This window comes from Homalodisca vitripennis, chromosome 5 (genome assembly GCF_021130785.1).
Source record: "Homalodisca vitripennis isolate AUS2020 chromosome 5, UT_GWSS_2.1, whole genome shotgun sequence".
Taxonomy (NCBI): Eukaryota; Metazoa; Arthropoda; class Insecta; order Hemiptera; family Cicadellidae; genus Homalodisca; species Homalodisca vitripennis.
In genome coordinates, this window is record NC_060211.1 from 183,661,728 (window position 1) to 183,689,253 (window position 27,526).

General features: G+C 36.2%; 1 protein-coding gene across 6 annotated transcripts in view; it reads right to left on the reverse strand.

Moving 5' to 3' along the window:
- Positions 1-3,045: 3,045 nt before the first annotated feature.
- LOC124363309 (rho GTPase-activating protein conundrum-like) overlaps positions 3,046-27,526 on the reverse strand; it is a 118,476-nt gene continuing 93,995 nt past the window's right edge. For 5 of the 6 annotated variants that reach the window (XM_046818545.1, XM_046818544.1, XM_046818542.1 and 2 more), the window contains 12 exons: positions 24,156-24,280; positions 22,972-23,144; positions 22,169-22,313; positions 21,252-21,420; positions 20,659-20,818; positions 20,096-20,193; positions 13,522-13,771; positions 9,083-9,260; positions 8,716-8,896; positions 7,208-7,383; positions 6,066-6,250; positions 3,046-5,121 (listed from right to left, as the gene is read on the reverse strand). In XM_046818545.1, the coding sequence (XP_046674501.1) occupies positions 5,000-5,121; positions 6,066-6,250; positions 7,208-7,383; positions 8,716-8,896; positions 9,083-9,260; positions 13,522-13,771; positions 20,096-20,193; positions 20,659-20,818; positions 21,252-21,420; positions 22,169-22,313; positions 22,972-23,144; positions 24,156-24,280 (1,962 nt within the window). In that variant the 3' untranslated portion in view covers positions 3,046-4,999. Of the gene's footprint in view, positions 5,122-6,065; positions 6,251-7,207; positions 7,384-8,715; positions 8,897-9,082; positions 9,261-13,521; positions 13,772-20,095; positions 20,194-20,658; positions 20,819-21,251; positions 21,421-22,168; positions 22,314-22,971; positions 23,145-24,155; positions 24,281-26,461; positions 26,540-27,526 lie in introns of those variants that run through there. The other variant, XM_046818546.1, reaches the window with a different exon arrangement.

Sequence of the window (27,526 nt, forward strand, 5' to 3'; positions counted from 1 at the left end):
GTGTTTCAGACCACCTTAATTGACCTTAATGAGATTTTTTTAAATAATTTTAACTCTGTAAAAATACAGGGTATTCCAAAAACTGAGGGCCCCATGTTCGAATCTTAAAACTACGTCTTGAGTGTACATCATTTTAAAGTCTGCATCCTAAACATTTTGGCTGAACAAAATTGTATTAACACTATTCGCTTTAAAATGGCATATGTTTGCATTTGAAAGTTTTGAGATTCGAACATGTGATCCTCTGTTTCAGGGACACGTTTTTACAGAATTGAAATTATTCTAAGCAAATTCTTTACGGCTGATTTAGTTGGAAATCCATTTAAAATAAATCTCTGAAGTTAAGACGCTTGAGACGGGTAGTCTGAAACACCTTGTATAAAATGAAAGGCAATTAATCAAAAACATGAGAATGGAGAACCATCGAAGTTTTCTAACAAAAGCATAATAAGAGCATCTCTGCTAGGTGCAAGAGGCCATATGGCAACATTGTCGACATATTGTGTCAATTTGGGCAGATCTCAAATGTCTTTTTTCTTGCTCTCGAAAATAATAAAATGAGATTGAACTAATGTTCAATAATCAATTTTGGTTATTATTACAACATACTTCTAAGAACAGTGGAATTGTAAAAAGGCATAACACAGACAATAATGGTGCAAACAACTGTTCGCATAACTTTCTGTGTGTCCACTCCTTTGGTCTTCAAATAAATAAGGCTATTTTATTATTAACCTTGTGCACCTAGCAGGCCACTATGTGTGGCCTATACTTATCTCTCGCTTAGCTCATGTGAAATTACAGTTGTGTTCTCAGCTCTGCGCACCACAGCGAGTGGTTGGCTGGGTTCTACATCACCACTCAGTGATTGTGTATGTCATTTTGACTCATACTGCAATGGCAGTATTTTATATTCTGCTGTTTAAATGATTGTGATTAAATTCAACTTTCAAACACTTACAAAGTTTATTAGCTTTATGTTTATGTTTCTTTATGCTTATTTATTATTTTATCTGAAACGTACCAAGTAGTATGTAATTTTAAGTTATAGTTTCAGCTAATCAGCTAGTTTTAGCTTTGTGGACAGCTGAAGGTAGGCAAAATCCGTAAATATTTTAGACTTAAGACAGAATCATTTTTTATAGAAACGTGTTTCTGACACATTTTGATATACAATTTAGTGTGTAATAGTACCTTTGCACCAAATAGTATTATTTTTTAATAAAAAGGCATACTGATTTATAAGACTGCAGTGTTAGTAAAACACAAAAGAAATTCCACCTTAAATAATCATTCAATTCGTATTTCGAAGTTTTATTTATATTTTTATAAATTGCCTATAATAAATACACTTATTATGCATTTTAATTTTATACTAAATCAAACAATTACTATCACAAATCTTTGCTATTATAATTTAACACTGATTTATTGGTATTTGTAAACTGGAACAAATTGATGTTCCAATCATAAATAAAACTCGACAAGATAATGCCAACATGACCCATTTCAACCAAGGACCAATCCTAGGAAGGATTAATACCCTTTACATTGCCATTTTTAAGTACTTACCATGCAATACGCAAGAACTGACCAACAGAAGTAAGGAAGACCCTGGAGTTAAGATCATAACTTCGTTATTCCAACTCGAGCTCCAAGTGAAGCACAAGGCTCCGAACAAGTAAGTGAACCCTTCCAGATGTTAGGCCGATAGCTGTTATTCACTTTTTGAAATAAGTCGCTATTGAATCCTGTTTCAAAGGTTTTAAGAAGTTGCATTACAGTATTGTAACCTTAGTATTAAGTTTGAGTTCAACTCGTTTCCATATTTTTAGGTTTGGCTCCACCAAATGCACTAGTAATAAACAGCTAGGATATACTATAGCAGCCACTGTGGCACTCAAATATTGACAACTCCGAACAATGTTTACAACAATAAAAGAGGGCCGCAAATTGAGAAATATTAATTTAGTTCCTTATTTTGCTAAGAGATTTCAGCACTTTCAAGCTATTCCGTCATGATTGAATTGTATAACTGCGACATACAGTGGATTGCACATAGTGGTCTGATGAGCTGAACTGGAAAACAGCTAGTGCCATTAAGAGTAGTCCAGTGAGCTGAGGAACAAGACGTGGTCGTAAACCTACGACCTGACACACAACACGCAAGGATCACTTCTGGCTGGTTTATATCTCCCAGTTGAACCTACCACAGCAAAAACCGATGTGTCACTTGAATCAGGGCAACCTTATGGATGTCCAGGAGCGGCACATCACTAACTGCTAATGTCGAGATTCTGGGGTGCAAGGGTAGTTTGATAGGTCTAGTCTACTGCGGGATATGACTGTTGGAGTTGGTGGAGTTCGTTCCTTAAGTATCAAAGGTTCTTGCTAGCCTCAACATAAGGGTGTGCCACCCCCTGCCTGCTTTGACTGGAGAGGCTGGTTCAGAGCTGGCCTCCCCTTCTTCCGAAGTGACATGATTTTGAGATCAGTGCCATAATTCTTCCTCATGGATCTCGATAGGAGGCTATCCCCTAACCTTACTCATCCTGAATATTCTGTCACTCAGGAAGCAGTGCTAAGGTTCTTATAGGACTAAGTGCAATTTATAAGCTTCTTGTCCTAAGAGAACAAAAAAAAATGACCTAACACAGAGAATACCTATGACCACCCATAAACCTACAACCATAGTTCCAATCCAAGTGTAAATGGTTAATATGTTATTTTCAATAGTAATTGTGTTATTATTAATCGCAGCAGTGTCCTGTTTGGCTCAGCTGCAAATAATAGTTAGGATCCACTAATATCATAGAAGTAAAAGTGTTTAGGATCCACTAATATCATAGAAGTAAAAGTGTTTAGGATCCACTAATATCATAGAAGTAAAAGTGTTTAGGATCCACTAATATCATAGAAGTAAAAGTGTTTATGATCTACTAATATCACAGAAGTTAGAGATCATTGTGATTGGCACAGAGTGAGGAGGGAACTAGAAAAAATAAACACTAGATTATAGGTTGATTAAATAACTAAACACTTTACTTATTTTAGAATTAACACTTTATTTAATATGAGTATCTGGTAACAAAATTATGTTATTTGACATAATCAACAAATGAGCACACTCTTATATTAACAAAAAACGCACAAAGTGAGACAAAATGGAATGTAATTCATCAATGACTTAAATAAACAGTACTAATGCTGCCTATAATTATGTTGAACAAAGTGAACTGCGGGTGGAAAACTAAGGACAGGTAAAAAAAAAACTCTGGTTTTCATAGAAGACACTTTTTGGCAACAATTAAATTAATTTGTGCAAGAGGCAGAAAAAATAAAACTGTATTCAGACAAAGATATTAGTTAATCTACTGCCATTGTTGATGAATTATAACTCTATAGTCTAATACGTAATAATAAAATATAAAATAACTAATTATTTCATTCTTAATTAAAATAAAACTATTTACATTATCATACAAAAATTAGTATCTACATTTTATATTACCAGTGAAATAAATTAAAATCACATCAATCATCATCTTGTCTAACTATTGTTTACAAATTATTATGTCAAAATATGTACAAAATACGGTGAGCTAGTAAAATAATAAAGTAAGGAAAAAAGAACAATAGATTAAACAATACTTTTGTAAATAGTAAACTAAATAATATAAAATGATAGCACCCCAGTAGTTTATTATTTTTGGTAAAAATATTAACACGAGAATTAAAAACCCATAATATTGTATGCAGGACGCACAGGTTTAATTATTATAATCATATATCACAAAACTATTACTGACTGCAGTCTGGTATTATTTTATGTTTCATCAGTTCATTATGCTCTGTAGAACAAAAATATTATGTCTTCCAAGGACCTCGCTGAAGTTCTTATCAATCAACTTGTATCTTTTTATTAACAACTTACTATCTTAAAAACGTCAATTATTCAGAACTCTTTTACAGTGCACAAACACAAAAACATACAAAAACTACAATAATAAAAAGAAATTGATCAAAAATAAAATAGGGTCATTTACTTATCAATTTAGCAGTCAGGCAAAAGATAATATTGGGAATATAAAAACTAAATCAACTAATATTTTACTATAATGAAATGAGAAGAATTGGCATAATTTATAAAACAATATTCTTCAGTCACTTGCAAATAAACGTGTAACTTCTCTGCTTTTTAGAATACAATATAATAGATCATTTAAAATCTAACAAATATTTATTTTTGTATTCTTTCAAACTGTATTTATATTTCAAGTTATTAAATAAAATATTAGACTCCAAAATGGCACAAATATAATCATTCATATGAATTTGTTGCTTGACCAATGAATAATGTCATTAAATTAATGATTTCCACATAAATGTCTCTGGAATAATGTAGAGTCCCTTAGGAAATAATAAATGGCTTACACAAAAACAAACTAAGCCCCAATAAATTAATTGTTTTACCCAATAAACTAAATTAAACACACTTTAAAGTTTTAAGAACCATTTAATCAACATATTTCTGCATCCCCTGTGTATTATTGAGGGATAAGAGGGGGAAAGTGGTTCTGTACACTATTCCATATAAACAGTATCTTTACTCTTAACACATTGGTATTTTAAAATAAAATTAAGGTTAATAAATATAATTTAAAACAATATAGCATGGACCAAAAAAAAACAAAATGCTTCTTTTTTTGTCTTTTTGGTCAAACACTGGTGATTAGTAAATCAGCTTGGGCAGCTGAGAAACGTCCAGTTAAAAAATTAAAATAATCGACTGTTGTTTTTGAGGCACGAAGAAGATCGCACATCAGTAGCCTACTTTTGACTGTGTCTATCGAGTTGCCATTCTTCAAGGGTTAAGACAGTACAGGAAAACAAAGAGGTATTTCTAGTTTTAGTAGTCTTATTATGACTAATATTAAGTCGCCATTACGTAATAGATGGTAACACTATACCCACTCCTATCGCACATTTGATTGTAGCTTCACTTCTTGAAGATCATACGGTGGCTGCCGTTCTTGTGATCACAGCAGATGACCCACTGTGCGTTTGGATTGTCCTGATACACCGGCAGTAAGAGGGCGTTGGGATCTATCCGTCTCTGCCCTAAAAGAACAATTCCATTCATTGACCCTTTAATTGTTTTCTTTCTGTACCTTAAACTATATTGTTTTGCTTTTTAAAGAGACAGGTTTATAGAGTTCAGATACATTTTTTTCATGCCCAAAAAGTGTATATTTCCAAATTTTTGTTATTTTTAACGTACTGTTGACTTAGTCATTTTCACTATCTGTGTTCGTGTCATCATCACGTAAACAGAGCCAATCATCTATTTGTGCGTCGGATATTTCCATGGTACAATAAACACTAGAAATCAAACCATAAAATACTTTTGACGAGTGACATGCAACAATATGCTGTAGCTGTCTGCACGGAGCGACTACAGCGAACTCACCAAGGTGCAAACACTCTGACAGAGGACTAAGGAAGTGCTGATCTAGTAGGAAACGCCTCAACTACTTGTGTATAACATATGGTTGTCATAAACATACTTTTTACACAATATGACAGAAGACAGCAGAATAAATTAGGAACAATGCGTAATATCGTGCCAGTAGCACATTTGTACGCTATGAACGTAATTTTATGTCAAAAACCATGAATGGGTTAATAGCATAGCTCCTAAGTAAAAATCAGAAAGATAACAGTATAAATCGTCCTTTCCCTTAAGCAAGTTTCTCAGCTTGCAGGCAAAATAGTTCTGAATGATACACAAGAATAAGATATTAACAATAACTTCAAAAATAATTTGTTGTTTAAAAACTTATTTATGATGGTTCAAAATACATTTCACACAATTAAAGCGAACGTTGGGATCTTTGATGTTTAGATTATTGATGCTCTACTGTATCTTTAAATAACATAATTACTGTAAAAGGCGACTAATACTTCAATAATGCTAATTATCACAGATTTTCAAATTGGCATTCCAAGAAAAAAAGTGCTATCCAACTGCAATAACTATTAGATGATCTCTGGTGAATACTTACCTATGTTGCCACCGATCTCGTGCAGGAAGTGAGTCTGCAGAGCCATCTCCGTGTCAGCCGTGGCTAGCAGACAACTGAGGTTGCCGTTGGGCGCCAACTCCGACAGAGCTCTGGACTTGTCCTTGCGGCCCATCTTGACATTTGTGGGAGCCTGCACCACCGTGTTGCTGGACTGCTCTATCAGGCTGAAAACACAACAAACGTTATCTGCTTGAATATCAAATTTATCTCTGCTTGAACATCAAAATTATCTCCACTTGAACAGCAACATTATTTGCTCAAACACAACTCAAAGGTGACTGTTTTAAAGGTTTAACTGCCACATGTTGTGTTTGCTCGGTTACTCCACAAATAAAAGGAAAAACTATTAGATTTCTTCTTGAAACATCAGCAAATTCCAAGAAGTGATCCATTTTTTGCGGAGGATAATTTCCGAAGAGAACATACAGAAATCAAGGTGGGTGCACCCAATAAAATATTACAACTAAGTTGTATTTTAATTTATGTTTCTGAAGCTATTATAGAAGGAAAAAAATAAAACCTGAATAGGTATTTTAAAATATTTAAATTAATATTTGTTATGTTTTATGTCGCATATGAATTTATCCCAAGTTTTCATCATCTGGGTTAGCCATTTTTATAATTAGTTTAATATGAAACTAAAAAAAGTTTACTGCAAACACAGATATAATCATTATTCCAAATAAATAAAAAGTTCTCTTAGTCGTAACAAAGATCTCAAGAGCTGCACTGGCACTCTTCCCATACGAAAAAATCCTTTAAACAGGATAGCGTACAATCCAAAAGGCTGTCAGTAGTATTATAAAACCCAGTTTTGGATTGATAACAGGATACCAAGAACAATGAATGAATATATCGTCTTGTCTGATGTTCACAACACAACAAAAACTTAAATTGCAAGATTTCTCATCATCCATGTGTTAAGCAAATTTAACTATGTGAGATTTCCCGTAACACTTGTTGAAAAGGGTTAATAAGTCACACTCCTCAGAATGTCTTAATTCGAAAATATGCTTTTATAGCACCTATTTAACAACATTGTTTTTCACCTACATTTCAAGTTATTGATCAAAAACATTTAAACGTTCTCTTTTACTTCTGCTTCTGAGCAGCATACAGACCTAAGTATGACCTCTCCCGCAGTGGTCGTGGACTTGAGGGTGACAGGGATGTCAGTGAGCAGGAATGAGGGGGCACTGACCCTCACCACCCCTTCCTGGAAGTCTACTTCGTTGTCAATCTTACGGGTGATCTGGTCTCTGGCGTTGGCCACCCTCCTGCCTAGCAACCGCTTCATCTGGACAAACAACAGTCGAATATGCAGCAGAAAGTATTTAAATAATTAAAAAATGGGTATAAAAATTAATAAAAATAAAAAAATCTATATTTTGGAGCCTTTGTCAATTACATAATCTAATTTTACTTTAACCCTTTGATTGCCAATGTCCGATTTTACTGGATGTCAAAAGTTGTCTGAAAAGTGCCAACTTCCGATTTTACCAGACCTTCGGGAAAAAAATCGATACTTTATATTTTTAAAATAATATCATATTAAATTGTTCATGAAGAACTGTTCTTTTAAAAATAAATTGTTATAGTACACTTCCTATATCATTTGACTTTCACAAAAATCAATCTAGAACTTACATATAAACATTTTTGGTTGACATGGCTACCTGAAACGATGAGATATTAGTTTCTTAAAACTTGTATAACTCACTCATTATTGAAGATAATGATATACATTTTTCAAGATTTATAGACAACCAAATACCCTTTTCAGAGATATGAACAAAGAAAAGGATATTAATTTTTTGATAATGATAATTAGGTTGAAAAATTAAGTTTAAATAAATTCTGGAATTTTTTACGCAAGTCCATTTTTGATATTCCTAAATTTAATTTTACGGTAACTTTGTTATTTTATGTTAATTAGATAGTTTTCAGAGAAAATTTAAAAAATATTACTTTGCTAGCTTATATAATCAAACTGTAAATTTTTTACTGAAACCTTGCAAAATGCCTTCATAAGGGATGCCACTTTTAGGTGCACCCACTAGAAAAATACCTGGCACTTTTCAATACACCCACTTAATAAATACTTGGCACTCAAAGGGTTAAAGCTACTATATTTTTAGTCTGTAAATTACTAAACATAATTCATTCACTGTAAAGAAAAATGCATCAGTGTTTTAAGTTTGCCAGCCTGGAATAAAATCTATACTTGGATGCTAAACTACTTGGGTAATGTAGTTACAAGAACTATCTTTTCCCTTTGCACTCGTAAGGGGTCTCTGTCATGGTCTTTGTAAAGGTCATGATCAGGTGGCGTCTGACCTAGCAGGAAAAATGTGGAATATAAAAAAATTTGTTTTGGAAATAGCCAGCTGCTCTAGTCATGTGAGAACAAGAATATAATTATTATTGGGCACCTGAGCTGGACATCCGATCTCAGGGGATAAAGGAAATGACTAAGTAAGAGCAAGCTGGCAAAGGAATGTTGGTGGCCAGCAGTTTTGGCCTTCCAAGCAGAAAGTGTCAGGCCAACTTACCACTCAGAAACTTAAACGTTTAACCTCAGTGAATAAAAACTAAACCTTAGCTGATGGTAACCAAACAATCAACTGACCGGCTTGTTTTCCTTGAGCTTGTAGCGTTGCTGCTCGTTGAGTCTCCGGAGTTGACTGAGCAGCTGCGGAGGCACCAGGAACAGGGAGTCGGTGAGTTGCAACAGCATCTCGGTCAGTCTGCAGCACACGGCTGCGTAGTTGATCTGCGTCTTCAGGTTTCCCTTGTCCGAGCTCACAAACCTTAGAGTGAAAGAGCCACGGGTTTAGTTAAGGGAAGAGAGAGAGAGAGAGTGTATATCTTACAACAAACAATTAAGTGGCTCAAGGTCATTCTGAAAGACTGCACATTAATTAGTAAACAGAAGACTTTTTAAGATGAAAATGCTCATAAGAAATGCTGTTAAGAATGAACAGAATCAGTTCTACCTGGGAGGGAAGAGTGAAGGAGCGATGATCATGGCAACATTGTGAGCTGACATCTTATTGTGCTGCTGATTGCTGATGACATGGTTCAGGAAGTTCAGCAGACACTGCAATGTCGCCCGGTTGGGAGGTGGAAGCAGCAGCACCAGCAGATTCAGTGCTCTACTGCACTCCGATAGACCTGCGTCACACCACACAATGAACAATGCAGGCAACATGTGAAAGCAAAGAAATCCTTTATTTTACTGTTCTCTAAAAGTTTTGAGTCATAAAATAACAGACTACCTATGTAATATCTTGCTAAAGGTAAAGGTTCTCCATAGTAATCATATTTTTCAAAAAAGAGGTCTATTCAAAAAATATCGCAACTTTTGTTTTTTTATTTCAAAAATTATTCATTTATTCATCAATTTCAATTTTGTCCCTTCAAAGTAATCTCTATTAGATATTATACACTTGTGCCAACGTTTCTTCCAATCCTCAAAGCATTTCAAATAGTTTTTTTTTTTTTGTGATCTTGTTCAGCTCCTCCTTCGATGCCGTCTTTATTTCGTCAAGATTCAAGATTCAAGATTTTATTCATCATTAATCATACAGTGATGCAATAGATTTTCGTCAATATCAATACAACATAATTTTACTTTTTTATTGCTTGTTGAGTTGTTGGTAACTACTATATTAATAAATAACACAATAAATACCGATATTTTTTAGTTTTATTTATTGTGTTATAAATTTATGTCATAATTTGCTAATTAATAAAGTCAGTGAAAACACATTGGGTAGTAGAGTGAAACGCCGCCTACTGCATCAGAATACGACGATCCAGTCAGAAATGGCAGCGCATAATGTACTTCACAATGTGTACCTAAAACAAGCCGCCATTTCTGATTGGATAAACCTTTTAAGATGCGGTTTGCGGCATTCAACTCTACTAAGTGAGCTCTTTCAAATGAGGTAATCACTCGACCCATGCTTCAATTTAAGATTTCCATGTTTTTCCTCTGTGGGCCGTCCCCCCATGGTTGGCATGTCATGGTAATAGCAAGGAAAACTAGTTTACATAGCCATATGACACTGTGCAAAGTTTATAGATGTTATCTCCTATGTTTTTTAAAATATTAAGCCGTACCCATACTTTTCAAACACCCTGTATAAACTACACTGTAATAGCTTCAACAATAAAAACGTAAATTATTAATAGACTAAAAGACATACATTTATGAATAAATAATTAGACAACAGTTAAAAAACACAAAAAACATAAACTAATAAAATTAAAACAATGAACAGTGAATAGCCTATATACATTACATCAAAATTCATTAAAATACATACATTTAACTATCTAATCTGAATTTTAGCTTTGATTAAAAATTAGTAAAAGATGTCCTTAAATTTACCATAATCAGTAGCTAGATAGTCATCAACCTTGTAGAAAAAACTTGTTCCTTTAACCACTTTTTCAAGCAATATTTGAATTTATTAACAGAGACAGTGTGAGCGGATTGAGGCAATTTGTTAAATAATCGATTTTTCATGTAAAATATGCTGTTATTTGTTTTTGTAAGTCTAAGCAGGTAGTAAATCTAGGGCATAGTTATTTCTTGTGTTATAGTTTATGTATATCAGATCTAATTTTATATTTATGCAAATTTTCTTTTACGTTTATTAGACAGAAAATATAAATATATAAACATGGGAGTGTCATTATTTTTAATTCTTTGAAAATGGGAAAACAAGATTCACGATTGTCCAGTCCTTTTATGGTCCGTAAAGCATATTTTTGCCATCTAAAAACTTGTTCCATATAAGTACTATTTCCCCATAAAGTAATACCATATACAATCTGAGAAGTGAAAAAAGGCATAATACGCATTGATCAACATATCACCACTAACACACAGTTTAAGTTTTCTTAGTAAATAAATGATTTTAGATAGCTTTTTGCAAAGATATTTTATATGTACAATCCCATTTCAAACTGCTGTCTAAGTAATAGACCAAGTAGTTTTAATAGACTCTGCTTCAGTTAATTTAGTTAGTGAAAAAATAATTGATTCTGTCTTTTTTTTATTTATATTTAAATGATTTGTTTTAAAACCAGCTCTCTGCAATATTCATTGATACATTCTGATCTATTTGCAATTTTTCTCATGTCTTTTCCACTCCAAACTAAAGTAGTATCGTCTGCATATAATACCGATTTGCATGGTATATTACCTGGGAAATCATTTATTGCTATTAAAAATAGGAATGGTCCCAAGACAGATCCCTGGGGAACACCAGATTTAATTAATTGAAAATTAGATCCATCATTATTTTGATATACCATTTGTTTCCTGTTACACAAATAGGATGTCATTAAGCCAAGTTCCACACCCCCCAAACCATAACATTGCAATTTTTCCAATAATATTTCATGAGAGAACACAATCAAAAGCTTTGGTCAGGTCAATCAGAGTAGCACATGTCAATATTTTATCTTCAAAACCGTTCAAAACATAATTAATAACACATTCAACGGCCTTAATTGTATTCAAACCTGGTATAAAACCAAACTGTTCAACACAAAGCAAATTATTATTAACAAAAAAATTATATAATTGATCTTTAATACATGCCTCAAAAACTTTACTTATTACGGGGATTAATGATATTGGTCTGTAACTTGATGGATCAGACTTTTTTCCTTTCTTATAGATTGGTATTACCTTTGTAAATTTTAACACATCTGGGAACACACCTTCAGTTAAAGCTCTATTGAATAAGAAAACCAATGGCTTAATTATAAAATCAATGATTTCTTTGATTATTCTATTTGATAACCCTTATATGTCTTCACTATTAGATGTGCTAAAATTACTGACAATCTTTTTTACCTGTTGTTTCAGTTATTGCATGCCAGACAAATGTTTTATTTTGCATTATTAAATTATTATTATGCAAGTATTGATTTACAAGTAAGGTTGCTCCCATGACATCAATAGGTTTGTTAATGTTCATTTCTGTGGTGCATTAATGAAGTAGTCATTAAAATCATTAGACTTAATTGGACACTCAAGATTTCTACTGTTTCCACCAGAATTCTTCTCTAACTACCTTCCATGCTGCTTTGCACTTGTTTTTTAGAATTTGCAATAAATTCATTATTGTGTAACATTTTAGCCTCATTAATTTTATATCTGTAATGTTTTTTTTCCTTCTGATACAGTTCTTTTAATTGTTTTTTTTTCTGTCCAACTCATCATTATTACATTGGACATATAAGTTATAGCATACAATTACTCTTTCTTCAATCGTAGCATAGCGTCGTCCTTTCATGGGCCTCTTCAGTTTTGGGAACAAGAAAAAGTCATAGGGAGCCAAATCTGGGGAATATGGTGGCTGTGGCTTTATTAGTGTATTTGTTTTGGCCAAACATTTGTGTACAAGTCACAATGTATGAGCAGGGGCGTTATTGTGGTGCCAATTTTTGTTCTTCAACAAATCCGGGCGTTTCTGGCGGATTGCTTAGTACCAATTGTGCATAATTTACAAATAATATTCCTTATTAACAGTTCTACCCTGTGTCAAGAACTCATGATGCACCATGCCCCTGCAATCAAAAAAAACTGTGAGCAAAACTTTCAATTTCGACTGAAATTAGCGCGCTTTTATTGATCTTGGCTCATGCAGCAACTTCCTTCCATTGAGATGATTGACCTTTGGTTTCTACGCCATAACCGTAAACCCATGACTCAAGACCAGTATGACCCTCTGGAGCAAATTTGGGTCATCGTGGACAGAGTCCAACAGCTTATTAGCAATGGTAATCCACTGCTGTTTTTTGTTGAAATTGAGCAATTTTGGTGTAAACTTTGTGATGATCCGTCTCATGCCTAAATCATAGGTAAAAATTGAATGATACGAACCAATTATTAAGTTCAGGTCCTCAGCAACTTCTCTAGCGGTGATTCGACAATTGGCCAAAACTATTTTCTTCACCTCATCATGTTTTCATCTGTTCTTGACGTGATCAGGTGTCCATCACACTGTTAGTCATTCACATCTTTTCTACCCTATGAGACCATTTTGTACCACCGATAAACATTGCTTCAGTTTCAGGTAGCTTCTCCATAAGCCACAGTCAATATTCGGAATGCATCTATGCACATCATTTTTTTTTTAACACAAAATTTGATACAGATTCTTTGATCCATTTTTTCGAATAGACACAAATTATAGACGAGCCACAACATGTGCAATCAAATCAGTTGTTAACAAAAAACTGAACATAAAAACATAGCCGAACTTGTTGGCATATGTCAGAGACATGTGTACAAAACATAACACCACAAAAAAAAACAAATATATGTAACCCACAGAAAATAAAAAGTTGTGATTTTTATAAAGAGACCTCGTATTACACTTCTCCAGTCCAATGGTTGCTGTGTACTCACTGTGAGCTTGGTAGAACAGGTCTACAAGTTGGTTAGTGAGCAATGACTCGGGCAGGTCACGTATTAAACGTTTGAGCAGAGTAGCGAGGTCATGCACAGGAGCACGCAGCAGCATGGCGTCCACTCGCTCTGGTTGTGTATAGAGATCTTTCTCCAGAGCATCACACAGCGCCTGCACCTTCTGTTTGTGGGCGGCCACTCGCAGCAAGCCTTCTTCCTGCAGTCCTCTCCTCTCCAGCTCTGCTAGCACCTGCATCACATCACATAACAGTGTGCTGTATTACACCTTCTGTTTGTGGGCGGCCACTCGCAGCAAGCCCTCTTCCTGCAGTCCTCTCCTCTCCAGCTCTGCTAGCACCTGCATCACATCACATAACAGTGTGCTTTATTACACCTTCTGTTTGTGGGCGGCCACTCGCAGCAAGCCTCTTCCTGCAGTCCTCTCCTCTCCAGCTCTGCTAGCACCTGCATCACATCACATAACAGTGTGCTGTATTACACCTTCTGTTTGTGGGCGGCCACTCGCAGCAAGCCTCTTCCTGCAGTCCTCTCCTCTCCAGCTCTGCTAGCACCTGCATCACATCACATAACAGTAGGCTGTATTACACCTTCTGTTTGTGGGCGGCCACTCGCAGCAAGCCCTCTTCCTGCAGTCCTCTCCTCTCCAGCTCTGCTAGCACCTGCATCACATCACATAACAGTGTGCTGTATTACACCTTCTATATGTGAGAGGCCACTCGCAGCAAGCCCTCTTCCTGCAGTCCTCTCCTCTCCAGCTCTGCTAGCACCTGCATCACATCACATAACAGTGTGCTGTATTACACCTTCTATATGTGAGAGGCCACTCGCAGCAAACCCTCTTCCTGCAGTCCTCTCCTCTCCAGCTCTGCTAGCACCTGCATCACATCACATAACAGTGTGCTGTATTACACCTTCTGTTTGTGGGTGGCCACTCGCAGCAAGCCCTCTTCCTGCAGTCCTCTCCTCTCCAGCTCTGCTAGCACCTGCATCACATCACATAACAGTGTGCTGTATTACACCTTCTGTTTGTGGGTGGCCACTCGCAGCAAGCCCTCTTCCTGCAGTCCTCTCCTCTCCAGCTCTGCTAGCACCTGCATCACATCACATAACAGTGTGCTGTATTACACCTTCTGTTTGTGGGTGGCCACTTGCAGCAAACCTCTTCCTGCAGTCCTCTCCTCTCCAGCTCTGCTAGCACCTGCATCACATCACATAACAGTGTGCTGTATTACACCTTCTGTTTGTGGGTGGCCACTCGCAGCAAGCCCTCTTCCTGCAGTCCTCTCCTCTCCAGCTCTGCTAGCACCTGCATCACATCACATAACAGTGTGCTGTATTACACCTTCTGTTTGTGGGTGGCCACTCGCAGCAAACCTCGTCCTGCACTCCTCTCCTCTCCAGCTCTGCTAGCACCTGCATCACATCACATAACAGTGTGCTGTATTACACCTTCTGTTTGTGGGTGGCCACTTGCAGCAAACCTCGTCCTGCAGTCCTCTCCTCTCCAGCTCTGCTAGCACCTGCATCACATCACATTACAGTGTGCTGTATTACACCTTCTGTTTGTGGGTGGCCACTTGCAGCAAACCTCGTCCTGCAGTCCTCTCCTCTCCAGCTCTGCTAGCACCTGCATCACATCACATAACAGTGTGCTGTATTACACCTTCTGTTTGTGGGTGACCACTCGCAGCAAACCCTCGTCCTGCAGTCCTCTCCTCTCCAGCTCTGCTAGCACCTGCATCACATCACATAACAGTGTGCTGTATTACACCTTCTGTTTGTGGGTGGCCACTCGCAGCAAGCCCTCTTCCTGCAGTCCTCTCCTCTCCAGCTCTGCTAGCACCTGCATCACATCACATAACAGTGTGCTGTATTACACCTTCTGTTTGTGGGCGGCCACTCGCAGCAAGCCCTCTTCCTGCAGTCCTCTCCTCTCCAGCTCTGCTAGCACCTGCATCACATCACATAACAGTGTGCTGTATTACACCTTCTGTTTGTGGGTGGCCACTCGCAGCAAGCCCTCTTCCTGCAGTCCTCTCCTCTCCAGCTCTGCTAGCACCTGCATCACATCACATAACAGTGTGCTGTATTACACCTTCTGTTTGTGGGCGGCCACTCGCAGCAAGCCCTCTTCCTGCAGTCCTCTCCTCTCCAGCTCTGCTAGCACCTGCATCACATCACATAACAGTGTGCTGTATTACACCTTCTGTTTGTGGGCGGCCACTCGCAGCAAGCCCTCTTCCTGCAGTCCTCTCCTCTCCAGCTCTGCTAGCACCTGCATCACATCACATAACAGTGTGCTGTATTACACCTTCTGTTTGTGGGTGGCCACTCGCAGCAAGCCCTCTTCCTGCAGTCCTCTCCTCTCCAGCTCTGCTAGCACCTGCATCACATCACATAACAGTGTGCTGTATTACACCTTCTGTTTGTGGGCGGCCACTCGCAGCAAGCCCTCTTCCTGCAGTCCTCTCCTCTCCAGCTCTGCTAGCACCTGCATCACATCACATAACAGTGTGCTGTATTACACCTTCTGTTTGTGGGTGGCCACTCGCAGCAAGCCCTCTTCCTGCAGTCCTCTCCTCTCCAGCTCTGCTAGCACCTGCATCACATCACATAACAGTGTGCTGTATTACACCTTCTGTTTGTGGGTGGCCACTCGCAGCAAGCCCTCTTCCTGCAGTCCTCTCCTCTCCAGCTCTGCTAGCACCTGCATCACATCACATAACAGTGTGCTGTATTACACCTTTCTGTTTGTGGGTGGCCACTCGCAGCAAGCCCTCTTCCTGCAGTCCTCTCCTCTCCAGCTCTGCTAGCACCTGCATCACATCACATAACAGTTGGCTGTATTACACCTTCTGTTTGTGGGTGGCCACTCGCAGCAAGCCATCTTCCTGCAGTCCTCTCCTCTCCAGCTCTGCTAGCACCTGCATCACATCACATAACAGTTGGCTGTATTACACCTTCTGTTTGTGGGTGGCCACTCGCAGCAAGCCATCTTCCTGCAGTCCTCTCCTCTCCAACTCTGCTAGCACCTGCATCACATCACATAACAGTGTGCTGTATTACACCTTCTGTTTGTGGGCGGCCACTCGCAGCAAACCCTCTTCCTGCAGTCCTCTCCTCTCCAGCTCTGCTAGCACCTGCATCACATCACATAACAGTGTGCTGTATTACACTTTTAAGTAGTTATTTAACTGGTATTAATACCTAAATTGAGCACTATGATAGTAATAGCAAATTGTAAATTTGTGAAATCAGATTAGGTAAGACGAAAGTGACGTTTTGATAGTAATTAGCAGAGTGAAATTTTGGAACCCTTTGCACATCAACTATCGGGAAACTTTTTTTATATCAGGCTCATTTAATTATGGAGGTAAACCACATAATTCCCTGTTTACATAAAATAAGTATTTTTTTTTTTTTTTTTCTGGAATATTGTTCTTTGTTTGTATGCTACATGACTAAAGAATAAATTAATTTTAAATAGACAAATATTTATATTTGTTGAAATAGCTAACTAACAGGGAATGTTGTACAAACTGAAACAAGAATAAAGAATTATTTTTAAATATTTAAAGACGAAGATTTTTTCAATCTGATCAGTATACCAAGTGAAGAAATGAAAACATTCCACGCTTAACTTTATTCATTTCACCTTTAATTATTTTTTTAACAATTTATGGTTTTGTCTTGTTTAAAACTTTGACTGCGACGGACGCCAAAATGCTCTTGCTCTAGCAGTGAAGGTATTAACACATTTATATTTTTAGCCTTGTAATATATATGGTATAAATAAATTTGTTACACTGGGCATGTTTTATAAATGAATCAACAGTAGTAGTGCAGTTGCGAACTTGTTGTGATTGGCACTGCCATTGTTACAGTTTCAGTCCATCAATTAAGCAAGGCATGGAACATTGTACGCTATCATTGCTAGTTTTACTGTCATTGCTATAGCCTTTTACTAGCAGTAAAAATATCTAGTTAAAACCAGTAAGCTTACCAAGGCACAGATGCTCTAAACGTGATAATGAATTGTTAATTGGAAGAAATGTTTCTTTTACAAGTGTTAGACATCATAGAAATGATTGATACTCAAAATTGACTTTTAAAGTTTAACAATAAAATTTTGGATTCAAGACGTACTTCAAGTGCATCGCCGCGTGTCTACTGCGCCTCTTTGCAGATGACAGCTAACTGACATTACGCAAATTACACATTCCTAAAACATGATTTTGTCGTATTTTGTGTACCTACTCCACCATTACATAATTTTAAACTTCCTATACACAGCAGAAATTTTACGACAACAAAAGGAAGTTTATGAATTTTAGTGGAGTTAATCATCTAATGCTCAATAGTTTCAAATTGAATAGCGGACTTGTCCACACGATGCTCGTTATGGATATTTCCTTGCTTGCAACACCTACAATAATAATAGCTTGCTAACATTGCTTGCTATATTAGTTAAACACTTGGGAGGTCTGCATGTTTGGATTACAATATTAAAGTTACTTTGTCGAAGATGATAAACGGCATCTGAGAATATTACAGGTATATGGCGATTGAATCAGAATCAGAAAAATCTTTATTCGATTGTTACACATGGTGTACATGAATGGCGTCACATGATTAAGAAAGTAAATGGTTAAGTTTACTAAATATGATTTACATTAGTATCTAACTAAATATAATACAATGTAATTTTAATGATTGTAAAAACTATTGTGAATTGTATAAAATTCAGAAAAGGAGTACAACGGCATTTCAGTCAGATAGCTTTTAAGTTTATTTTTAAATAATTTATTATTTTCTATTAATTTTATATTGCTTGGCAGCAAATTAAAAAATTTAGCTCCTATGTATATTGGTTTTTTACAGAAAAAGTGTAAGTTATGTTGAGCTACTGCCATATTATTTCTATTTCTTGTATTATAATTATGGGTCTCACCACTCTTGCCTAAGCTATGAGTACGGTTCATCACTGACATTATAGTTTCATATATATATGCACTGTAAACCGTCATGATACCCAGTTGAGGAAAGTGATCCTTCAAACTTTCATTCCATTTAAGTTTTAAAATGACACGAATTGCTTTTTTTTGTATCACTAAAATTGAATTTAAATTTTTTATTGATGTGGATCCATATAATGAGATACCAAATATAATATGTGAATGGATATGTGAAAAATAAATCATTTTTAGAATTTCTTGTGAGCATAATTTTGACATTCTGCGAAGAGCATATAAACCAGAGTTAATTTTTGAAACTATTTTTTCTGAATGTTTATTCCATGTCAGCGAACTGTCTAACGTTAAACCCAAAAACTTTACTTCTTCTTCTTTAACTATAGCCACTTCATCTATTTCTATATGAGGATTAATTTTATTTCTGCATTGGTTGGTACAAAATTCCATATAGCTTGTTTTTGTTGGATTTAAAATTAAGTTGTTTTCTTTGAAAAAACTGATTTACTTTTGATACGCTGAGAAAAGCAAACTCCTCTATTTCCTCTTTAGATGAAGCAGTAATTCTTAGAGTGGCATCATCAGCGTATAAGCATAATTTATCTACCTCTGGAATTCCTTTTTAGGTAGCAGAGGAATAGAAGTGGCCCCAAAATGGATCCTTGAGGAACACCATAAGAAGTTTGTTTTAAAATAGAATTATATTTACTAAGTTAAATTGTTCTTGTTATTCAGATTATGTATTTCCACAAACTGCTGTCTGTTTTGTATATATGATTTTAGCCAGTTTTACTCCTTCCCATGGATACCAAACTGCGATAATTTAGTTAGTAACTTAGCATGACTAACACTGTCAAATGCTTTATGGAGATCCATAAATACTCCTATTACCTTTTCCCCTCTATCCACAGAATCAATCACTGACTTAATGAAATCAGTGGCAGCTGTAACTACAGATTTACTTTTTCTAAACCAATGTTGTATGCTATCAAGTAATTTGAATCCATCTATACAAAATCTAGAGTCTAAAACTTATTTTTTGTGAACTGATCTCATACAAAGTAATATTATTGTTTAGGAAATCAAAGTAAATTTGCGTTGTATAAACAAAACATGAATATTTGTGAAATAAATAGAATAATTTTCATTGGCTTCACAGTCTTTGTAGGGGTTGATAACAACCCCCCCCCCCACCCTACGGGTATCAAAAGGGTTACAAATATCAGATGATATATATTTTTTCACAAATGATATCTTTTAGCTTTACGTACCAGACATGTAAATGAAAGCTAACCTGATAACAAAATTTACTATTTGACTGAACTGTCAGTCTCTTTATCTCGTTCCTGTCACTGATATAACTATTATTTAGTTAATAATAGACAGAATAATTAAGATTATTAGGTGACTGATAGTGGTTACATGGTTTATAAATAGCTCGGCTGACGATCAATTTCTTTCTTAGAAAAAATTCCTTTGACGATTTCCCCCAAAAGAAAGCGTTGTGCACTTTTACAAACGCAAATTGGCTCTTGGCTCCTAGACTAGAATTATATATAATTACAAAACTATATGTACAATACCTTTTGAAAGACTAGAGGAACATTATGTGGTTCATTAGTGATCTGTTGATCTTTTTCTAGCAGAGACGCAAGTGTAGCACCAAATATCACAGGACCATCTGCAAACACATCGGAGACTCACAATTGTGTTAATTCAATTCAAACCTTTTATTACCGTAAACGATATACATTATATGGTAAAAGTCAGCCATTTAGTCTAAAATTTTGCAAACATACCACAGTGTCACATTCATACATACATATTTTGCACTCATTTATTCCAGTCACTCGCCAATTGTCACGATTTTCAACGCCAGGGTCTATTTTCAAAATGGGTGGTCTCCCAGTTACATGCCAAAAACTCGCCAACATTATAAAATGTCACTGACGCTAAAAAGCGTTTAAGACGGGTTTTTTACGCCTTAGGCGTTGGTGCATTTTTAATGGAAGCTGGAAATCTGTTGATAAAATGGACACCTGCTTGCGAAGGCAAGTGTAAGTTAAACGACACCAAGAACTTACGGAAACACAAAAAATGTTCTTATAAACAAGAAATTGTATGATGCTTCTATGAAAATACCTACCTTCTTTCCTTTTCCGCTTGTAGGGTTTCCGCTTCGGGAAGCGAATCCCACTCTGGTCCAGCAGAACGGTCAGTTCCAGGAACGCCAGGGGTTGCAGTTTGACTAGATCTTCCTCCCCCAACCATTCCACCCATGTCCTTCCGATCACTTCCTCACTCTCCTGCCACAAAGGAATTCATTGATTCGGTTCATACAACTATCTCTTCCCCTTTCACATTTTTTGGCAATATAAAAAATTTGTTACTAAAAATTTGCTGGCCAGTGTTAATTAAACAAATGTGGAAGGAAAACATTTGGTACAATCCGAACATTTTGTACAATCCAGAGATCAACATGCGTATTTGACCAATAACACGAAGCACTTGGGAGAATAGCTTGCCAAATAGTTCCACTCTTAATAAAATTGATTTACTCATTGGAGCTAAACACCACTACCATACAAACTAGGATTTTTGTACAGCAAGTCTATTGGGATAGTTGAAACTAGTACAAAAATGCACTATCACAATAATATTGTTCAAATTCGTTCTGTATTTTTTTTACATAAAATTACTATGACAAATTACTTTTGGTAAAAACACATGATATTTCACCTCCATGTTGGAGCAGGTGATAGAGTCGCCAGCCCAGGTCTCCTCGAAACCCAAGTGCTCCAGTGACGCAGCCTGGTGGATACTGTGGCAACTACTTCCACTGGACCTTCTAGGCTCGGGCTCACTGTACAGACTGTCCTGGCTTCTTGTCATCCCACGCACGTCCTTCCTGGAAACGTAGCACATCTAGTTACCACAAGAAGTTCCACCTCACATACTAGAGTCTGATAGTCATCTGAATTATTTGATACAATGTAAAAATACAATACCCGAACAAAATTCGAACCTAGAACCCTAGGTTGTCTTACAATCTCCTGGGAACCTACGGTCACCTGGATCTCTAGGTTATCTTACAGTATCCTGGGCCCCTAGGTTATCTTGTGGTCTCCTGGGATCCTAGGATACCTTATGGTTTCCCTGTGGACCATAGGTTATGTTACGGCCTCCTTTGACCCTAAGTTATCTTTCTATATCCTAGGACATAGGTTATTTTATGGCCTCCTGGAACCCCAGTTATCTCTCATTCTCCTGGGACAGTAGGTTATCTTCCTGTTTCTTGGGGCCCTAGGATCTCCTGGGCCCCTAGGTTATCTGATGGTCTCCTGGGACCCTAGGTTATCTGATGGTCTCCTGGGATCCTAGGTTACCTTATGGTTTCCTTGGGACCATAGATTATCTTATGGTCTCCTGGGACTCTAGTTATCTCCCTGTCTGCTGGGACCCTAGGTTATCTTATAATCTTCTGGGCCCATAGGTTATCTTACGGTTTCCTGGACTTGAACTTCGACAGTAACAATACAATCTGACACATAAAGTGTGAACCACCTCTTGTAAAAACTTATTTAAATTATGTCACTGGCTTCGAGTTGAAATACTGTTTCACGTTAATATGTGTGTTTCCGCATGACGCTACTCACATCTCTTGAGGCTCTGTGGGGTCAGGGTCAGCAGAGTTGAGGCCCACGGGGTCACTGCCACTGCGCAGCCTGTCACGCCCGCTGTCACTGAATGTGTACCGCACGGACCCTATCCTCTGGTAGCCCAGTATCTGGATGCCGTCAGCTGAAACACAAGTGCAAGTTCAATCAAATCCTTGTTTATCGACACATTTTTCTGCACTGAGCAAACCGGTCTGGCAAAGAATTGCACACAAACTTGACATTAGACAGCTCTTTATTAAAAGTGACAAAACAAGGATATTAGACGTCATCAGAAAGGACAAAGTAATTTGTACTAAAACAACTACCAATCTACACCACAATTCAATTGCCAGACCTAGTACTATCATTGAAGGGATCTAGGGCAATACAACAATGGATTCTGTTGACTGGTCGTAGCTACTAAATAAGTAGTAAGTGGTTTTTGTTAATTTCCCACCATTAAAATGTCATAAATTACTACAATTCTACATGCTTGCTAGTGTTAGGATTATGGAACTAATTCAAACAATAGAAACTTCATGGAACATTAAAAGCAATTTCCGATAACGTATTTCTTACTAAATAAAACAGCACAAAATCTAATTCACAGGTTGTTTTAATAATAACAAGCTAATCGTCAATATACATAGCCATGCCTTTTGGGCTATGACAAAATGTTCACACCTAAAACCTAATACACAGTAAAATATATAGAAAATTCAGAATAACTAATAATAATCAGTGGAACCACAAGTCAAAGATTTATTGATTATACACAGAATGAAGTGTTACTCTTATACCTGTTTCGCTGGCCACGATGTCACCTCCGTAACGGTTGGCAGCCCTGAACAGGTTGCTCTGTACCGGTGCGCTAGGCAGGCGGCGGACCCCACGTCTCGACTCGACACGTTGCACCGGTACCACTGATGGGTCTTCGAATATCTGCGTCAAACTCGGAGGTGGCGTTATCTGTCTATAACAGTACAACACAAGGACTCTGATGAACTTCACAGGACAGCCAGGTATTTAACAAATTTATTCTCATTTTCACATCAATCCCACAATAACTAGTTTGCTTCATTATAATCTGTTTCTGACGCATTACATAATCTGTTGAAACTACATTTCACTCATGATGGTAACTTTTTAGGGTTAGTCAATTTTCTGCTTGAAAAACAAGTACCGTTGCAAGTAATGTATAACACAAATTTGTTCTAGTTTAAAACCAAAATGTCTAATAATAAAGAATACTGTTTAACAATGAGTATAACATGTAGTTAAGTTTACATAACTCTTAATGACCCACTTTGTGAAATCCCTCTTGTTACGATTGTAAGGCCCAAAACATTAATTCTACCATACAACCAGACATTCTTTACTTAAAGTACATTTTTTACGATGGAATGATTGTGAAGGTAGAATGTTTGCAGACTTAGCCATTGTGCAGTGATATAAGAAACAAGTAACACAATGTGGAGTTATCGATGTCTTGTATCACCGAACAAAAAAGGCAAAAACTTTTGTTACCTTCACATCAAGATGTCTAGTACTTTTATTTTTCTCTCTGATTGGGCGGAGAAAATTCTGAGGCTAAGGAATATCTCCAAGATAATGGGAATTCTAAGGGTCCTTTTTAATACAATCTGTTTCATATTCACTGTTCATTTTTATGATTTAAGGTTATCTAAAAATAAGAACTGGCTTCTCTGTGTCTATAAATTTTACTACAAAAACCTGAGCCCTATTTCCTTACTCCCACCCCTTCAACAACTACAAAATTTGTCAGTTCATATATGAAACATATTAAAATCTAATTTAAATATTACAATCAAATATTTTCACAAATTAATAATTTCATGAAATATACAACACAACCCATCACACTAAACGCAAAATAACACAACATAAAACTAGTAATTTATTTGCATAGTTTGAACTATTGAAAAGAAACCATTTGTGTGTAAATTTGATTCGGTATACTCACTGACTGCTAGGGTCTGGTTCAGGGTGGTGGTAAATGGTGGGGGGCCAGGGGGATGGTGGGCTGGGGGGTCCGGAATCCAGGGAGTCTGGGGTAGCACTACGTGACCTGGAACCCGTACTGGAGTTCTGAACAAAAATTACAATATTTAGTTACTTTTGTCGTTAAAGAAATTCATAAGCAAGATCCCTCTGCTCCTGGACTAATCTAAAAAACATATTTTTTAACTAGACATGAAAAATAAATGTCTCTGGGCAAAACATCATCTAATAATAAATTAATGATCATTGGCACAAACAGTGAATTTAATTCAATTTCAATGATGAGCCGAGGTCAAAACAAAAAAATAAATCTCATTTTAAACTTTAACAGGTATAATTTCTGTTAAGCTAAGGCTTTAAAACAAGTTTTGTGTCATAAGAAACATATTTTCATAACAGCTTTCTTCTGCACGATGAACTCAAAAATCAGCCCAACTTTATACTTTGAATATGAAAAAGTAGCATAAAAGGGCTAATAAAAAACTTAAGCGCTGCGTGTGTTTCGCACCAATGGAATGCTGAAGAGAGATAAATTAGGCATCTTTGGCCGTAGTGATCAGCCTCAATTGTTGTAATGTATCATAGAAGACAGTTTTTTGCTATTTTCTGATAAATTTTAAAGAAAAGTAATGTGTCTGTATCAAGTTTTGTAAAGCGATAAAAAAGATTTTTACAAAACCTTAAAGAATATGCAAGAGGCTTTTGGGGATAAATGTTCGATTCAACTGTGCTATCAAGAAGATTTAAAAGATTCAAAGAAGGGTGGACACCATAAGACGATGACATTTGTTCAGGATGCCCATAACATCAACGGGCTACAAACATGTTACTAGAGTGTGATCAAATCGTCGATTAACCATTCATGAATTGCAAAGGAGTGGAAAATTTCATTCAGCTCATGCCAAACGACAGGTTTGTCCTCAGACTGTTGACCAAGGATAAAAAACAACACCAATTTCAGATTAATTATAAAAAATTCTTTGAATGGCAAAAGATGATAAAAACTTTACAGGAAGCAAGACAATGATTTTGGAAATGATGTAAACAATGATCCAATCGTCACAGCGAAAGATGAGAATTCTCCCACATTCAAACTCTTGTTCATTCAAATGCCATTCATGTTTTCATTGACTGGAATAGTGTTGTCTACCACAAATATCTTCGCCAAGATGAGTCAATTACTTGTGTTTATTGTCTTCAGACCTTGAGACGTTTGTGAAGGCTGTAAAGAGGAAGAAACCTCAGCTGTCACAAAGTGATGAGTGATGATGTGCCAATACAACGCACTTGTTCATTCTGCAATACTCATTCACAATTAATGAAAGAGATTCCATACTCCTGTACTTGCCAATCTTGGTTCTTGCAGATTTCTTGCTTCCAGAAATTAAAAGACCCTTCAAAATGTGCACATTTGATTCAGTTAACAAAACTTAAAGACATATCACTGAAGAAGTTGAACAACATTAGTTCGTAAAGTCTTACAACTGTTGAAATGGCAATAGTTAAATTAATAAATTTCCAAGGAGATTTTGAAAGACACAAGCGCATGTACCTTTTGTAAAACAATCTGTATTGCTCTGACCTGAAACTTTTTATCACCATTTGTAATATTTCTACTTTTCAATCAATCTGGATGATTTGACCATTTTCGTATCTTTAAATATTTGCAAAATTCCTACACTCTGAAACATTTGACAACATCTGAAATTGTAGTAAACAAGTGTGCACATATTTGTGTGACATTCAGACAGATCATATTAATTTTGGTAAGGCGTATTTATACCAAAAATCTTAGCAATTAGTCTACAAATTACTTAGACAGCCAAAAGACTAATTTGATTCATTCAGTTAGCTCATGATGACTTCATAAAGGTGACTGTTAACCACATTGTGAGGTACACAAATTAGATTATTATTTTTTTACTCTGGTTATTAAAATCTAAATCAGTTACTACTTACAGAATAGTCTGAAGAAAGACTACAAATTACAAACAGTCACTGAATAATGGATAAGAGTATATGATCTAGGTCAGTTGACAAAACTATTACAATATCTTGTTGTGACAAACAATCCAATTTCCATAAATATCGGTTGTTATGTTTGATGACAAGATAAGATTGTTTAATTGATCAAGTTCTGCAGAAATAGAAAAACGTTCCACTCTTTATCTCTGGCCATTATCAATAACTATATGTTAATTAAGAACTTTTAATCACCACAACTCATTGCATTATTAAATAAACAACTAAATATAATTAATTGCTTACCGGTAAAGAACAATCCAGCACTACGAGAGAGTGCACTAACTTCCTAGGCAGCACTACCTTCATTCTCAGACTGTACTATTAATACATGTGTATTCTAGTACATCCTGCTGTACGTCATTGTATTTGGAGAGCAAGTACAACAAATTAACGAGTAGAGTACGTGGTGGCTACTTTTAGATCTCACGTGGTCACATTAAACGTGTGAATAATTAAATGTGACGAAGTTTTACAATGAAATTGTTCAATACAAGGTAAAAGGCCAGAAAAAGATAAGTTAAAATACTGTTAATACTACCTATTTCAAATTTTAGCCTTTATAATCGTTTGAGTTACAAATAAACCGATAACTTAATGGTTTTTTTATCAAATATTACATACAATAAACAGAATCTTTTATAAAAAATTTTTAACATTATTTATTTAAGCATTTGAAAATTTGTTATTATTTTGTAAAAATGACTAATTACGAGGTGCGACAATAAAGTAATGAGACTGATGTGAAAAAATGTTGCTTACCGTTTTAGTCAAGTTTAATGTTATCTCTTTCAAATTAGTTCCCTTCTGATTGCACACACTTTTTCCAGCGCTTCTGCAATTGCTGGTAACATTTCTGGAGCTCATCTTCTGTAATATCCGTTAAGACCCTCGTCACAGCTTTTTAGACATCTTGTGTTGTTTGAAAATAGTATCCCTTGAGCGCCGTTTTGACTCTTGGAAATATAAAAAAGTCGCACAGAGCGATATCTGGTGAATAAGGTGGCTGTGGTAGTACTGAAATTTGTTTTGAGGTTAAAAACTGCTGTACTGACAGAGCAGTATGAGATGGTGCATTATCGTGATGCAGAATCCAATTAACAGAAATGTTGGCACAAACACAAAGAAATATTTTACGAAATATTTTAAAAATCTCTTTGTAGTAATATTGGTTAACTGTTTGTCAGGAGGCACCCACTCTTTATGAACAATTCCCTTGGAATAAAAAAGCACACAAGCAAGCATTTCATTTTTTATTTTGACATGCAAGCTTTTTTTGGTCCGTGTGATTCCTTTGAGCGCCTTTGCGAA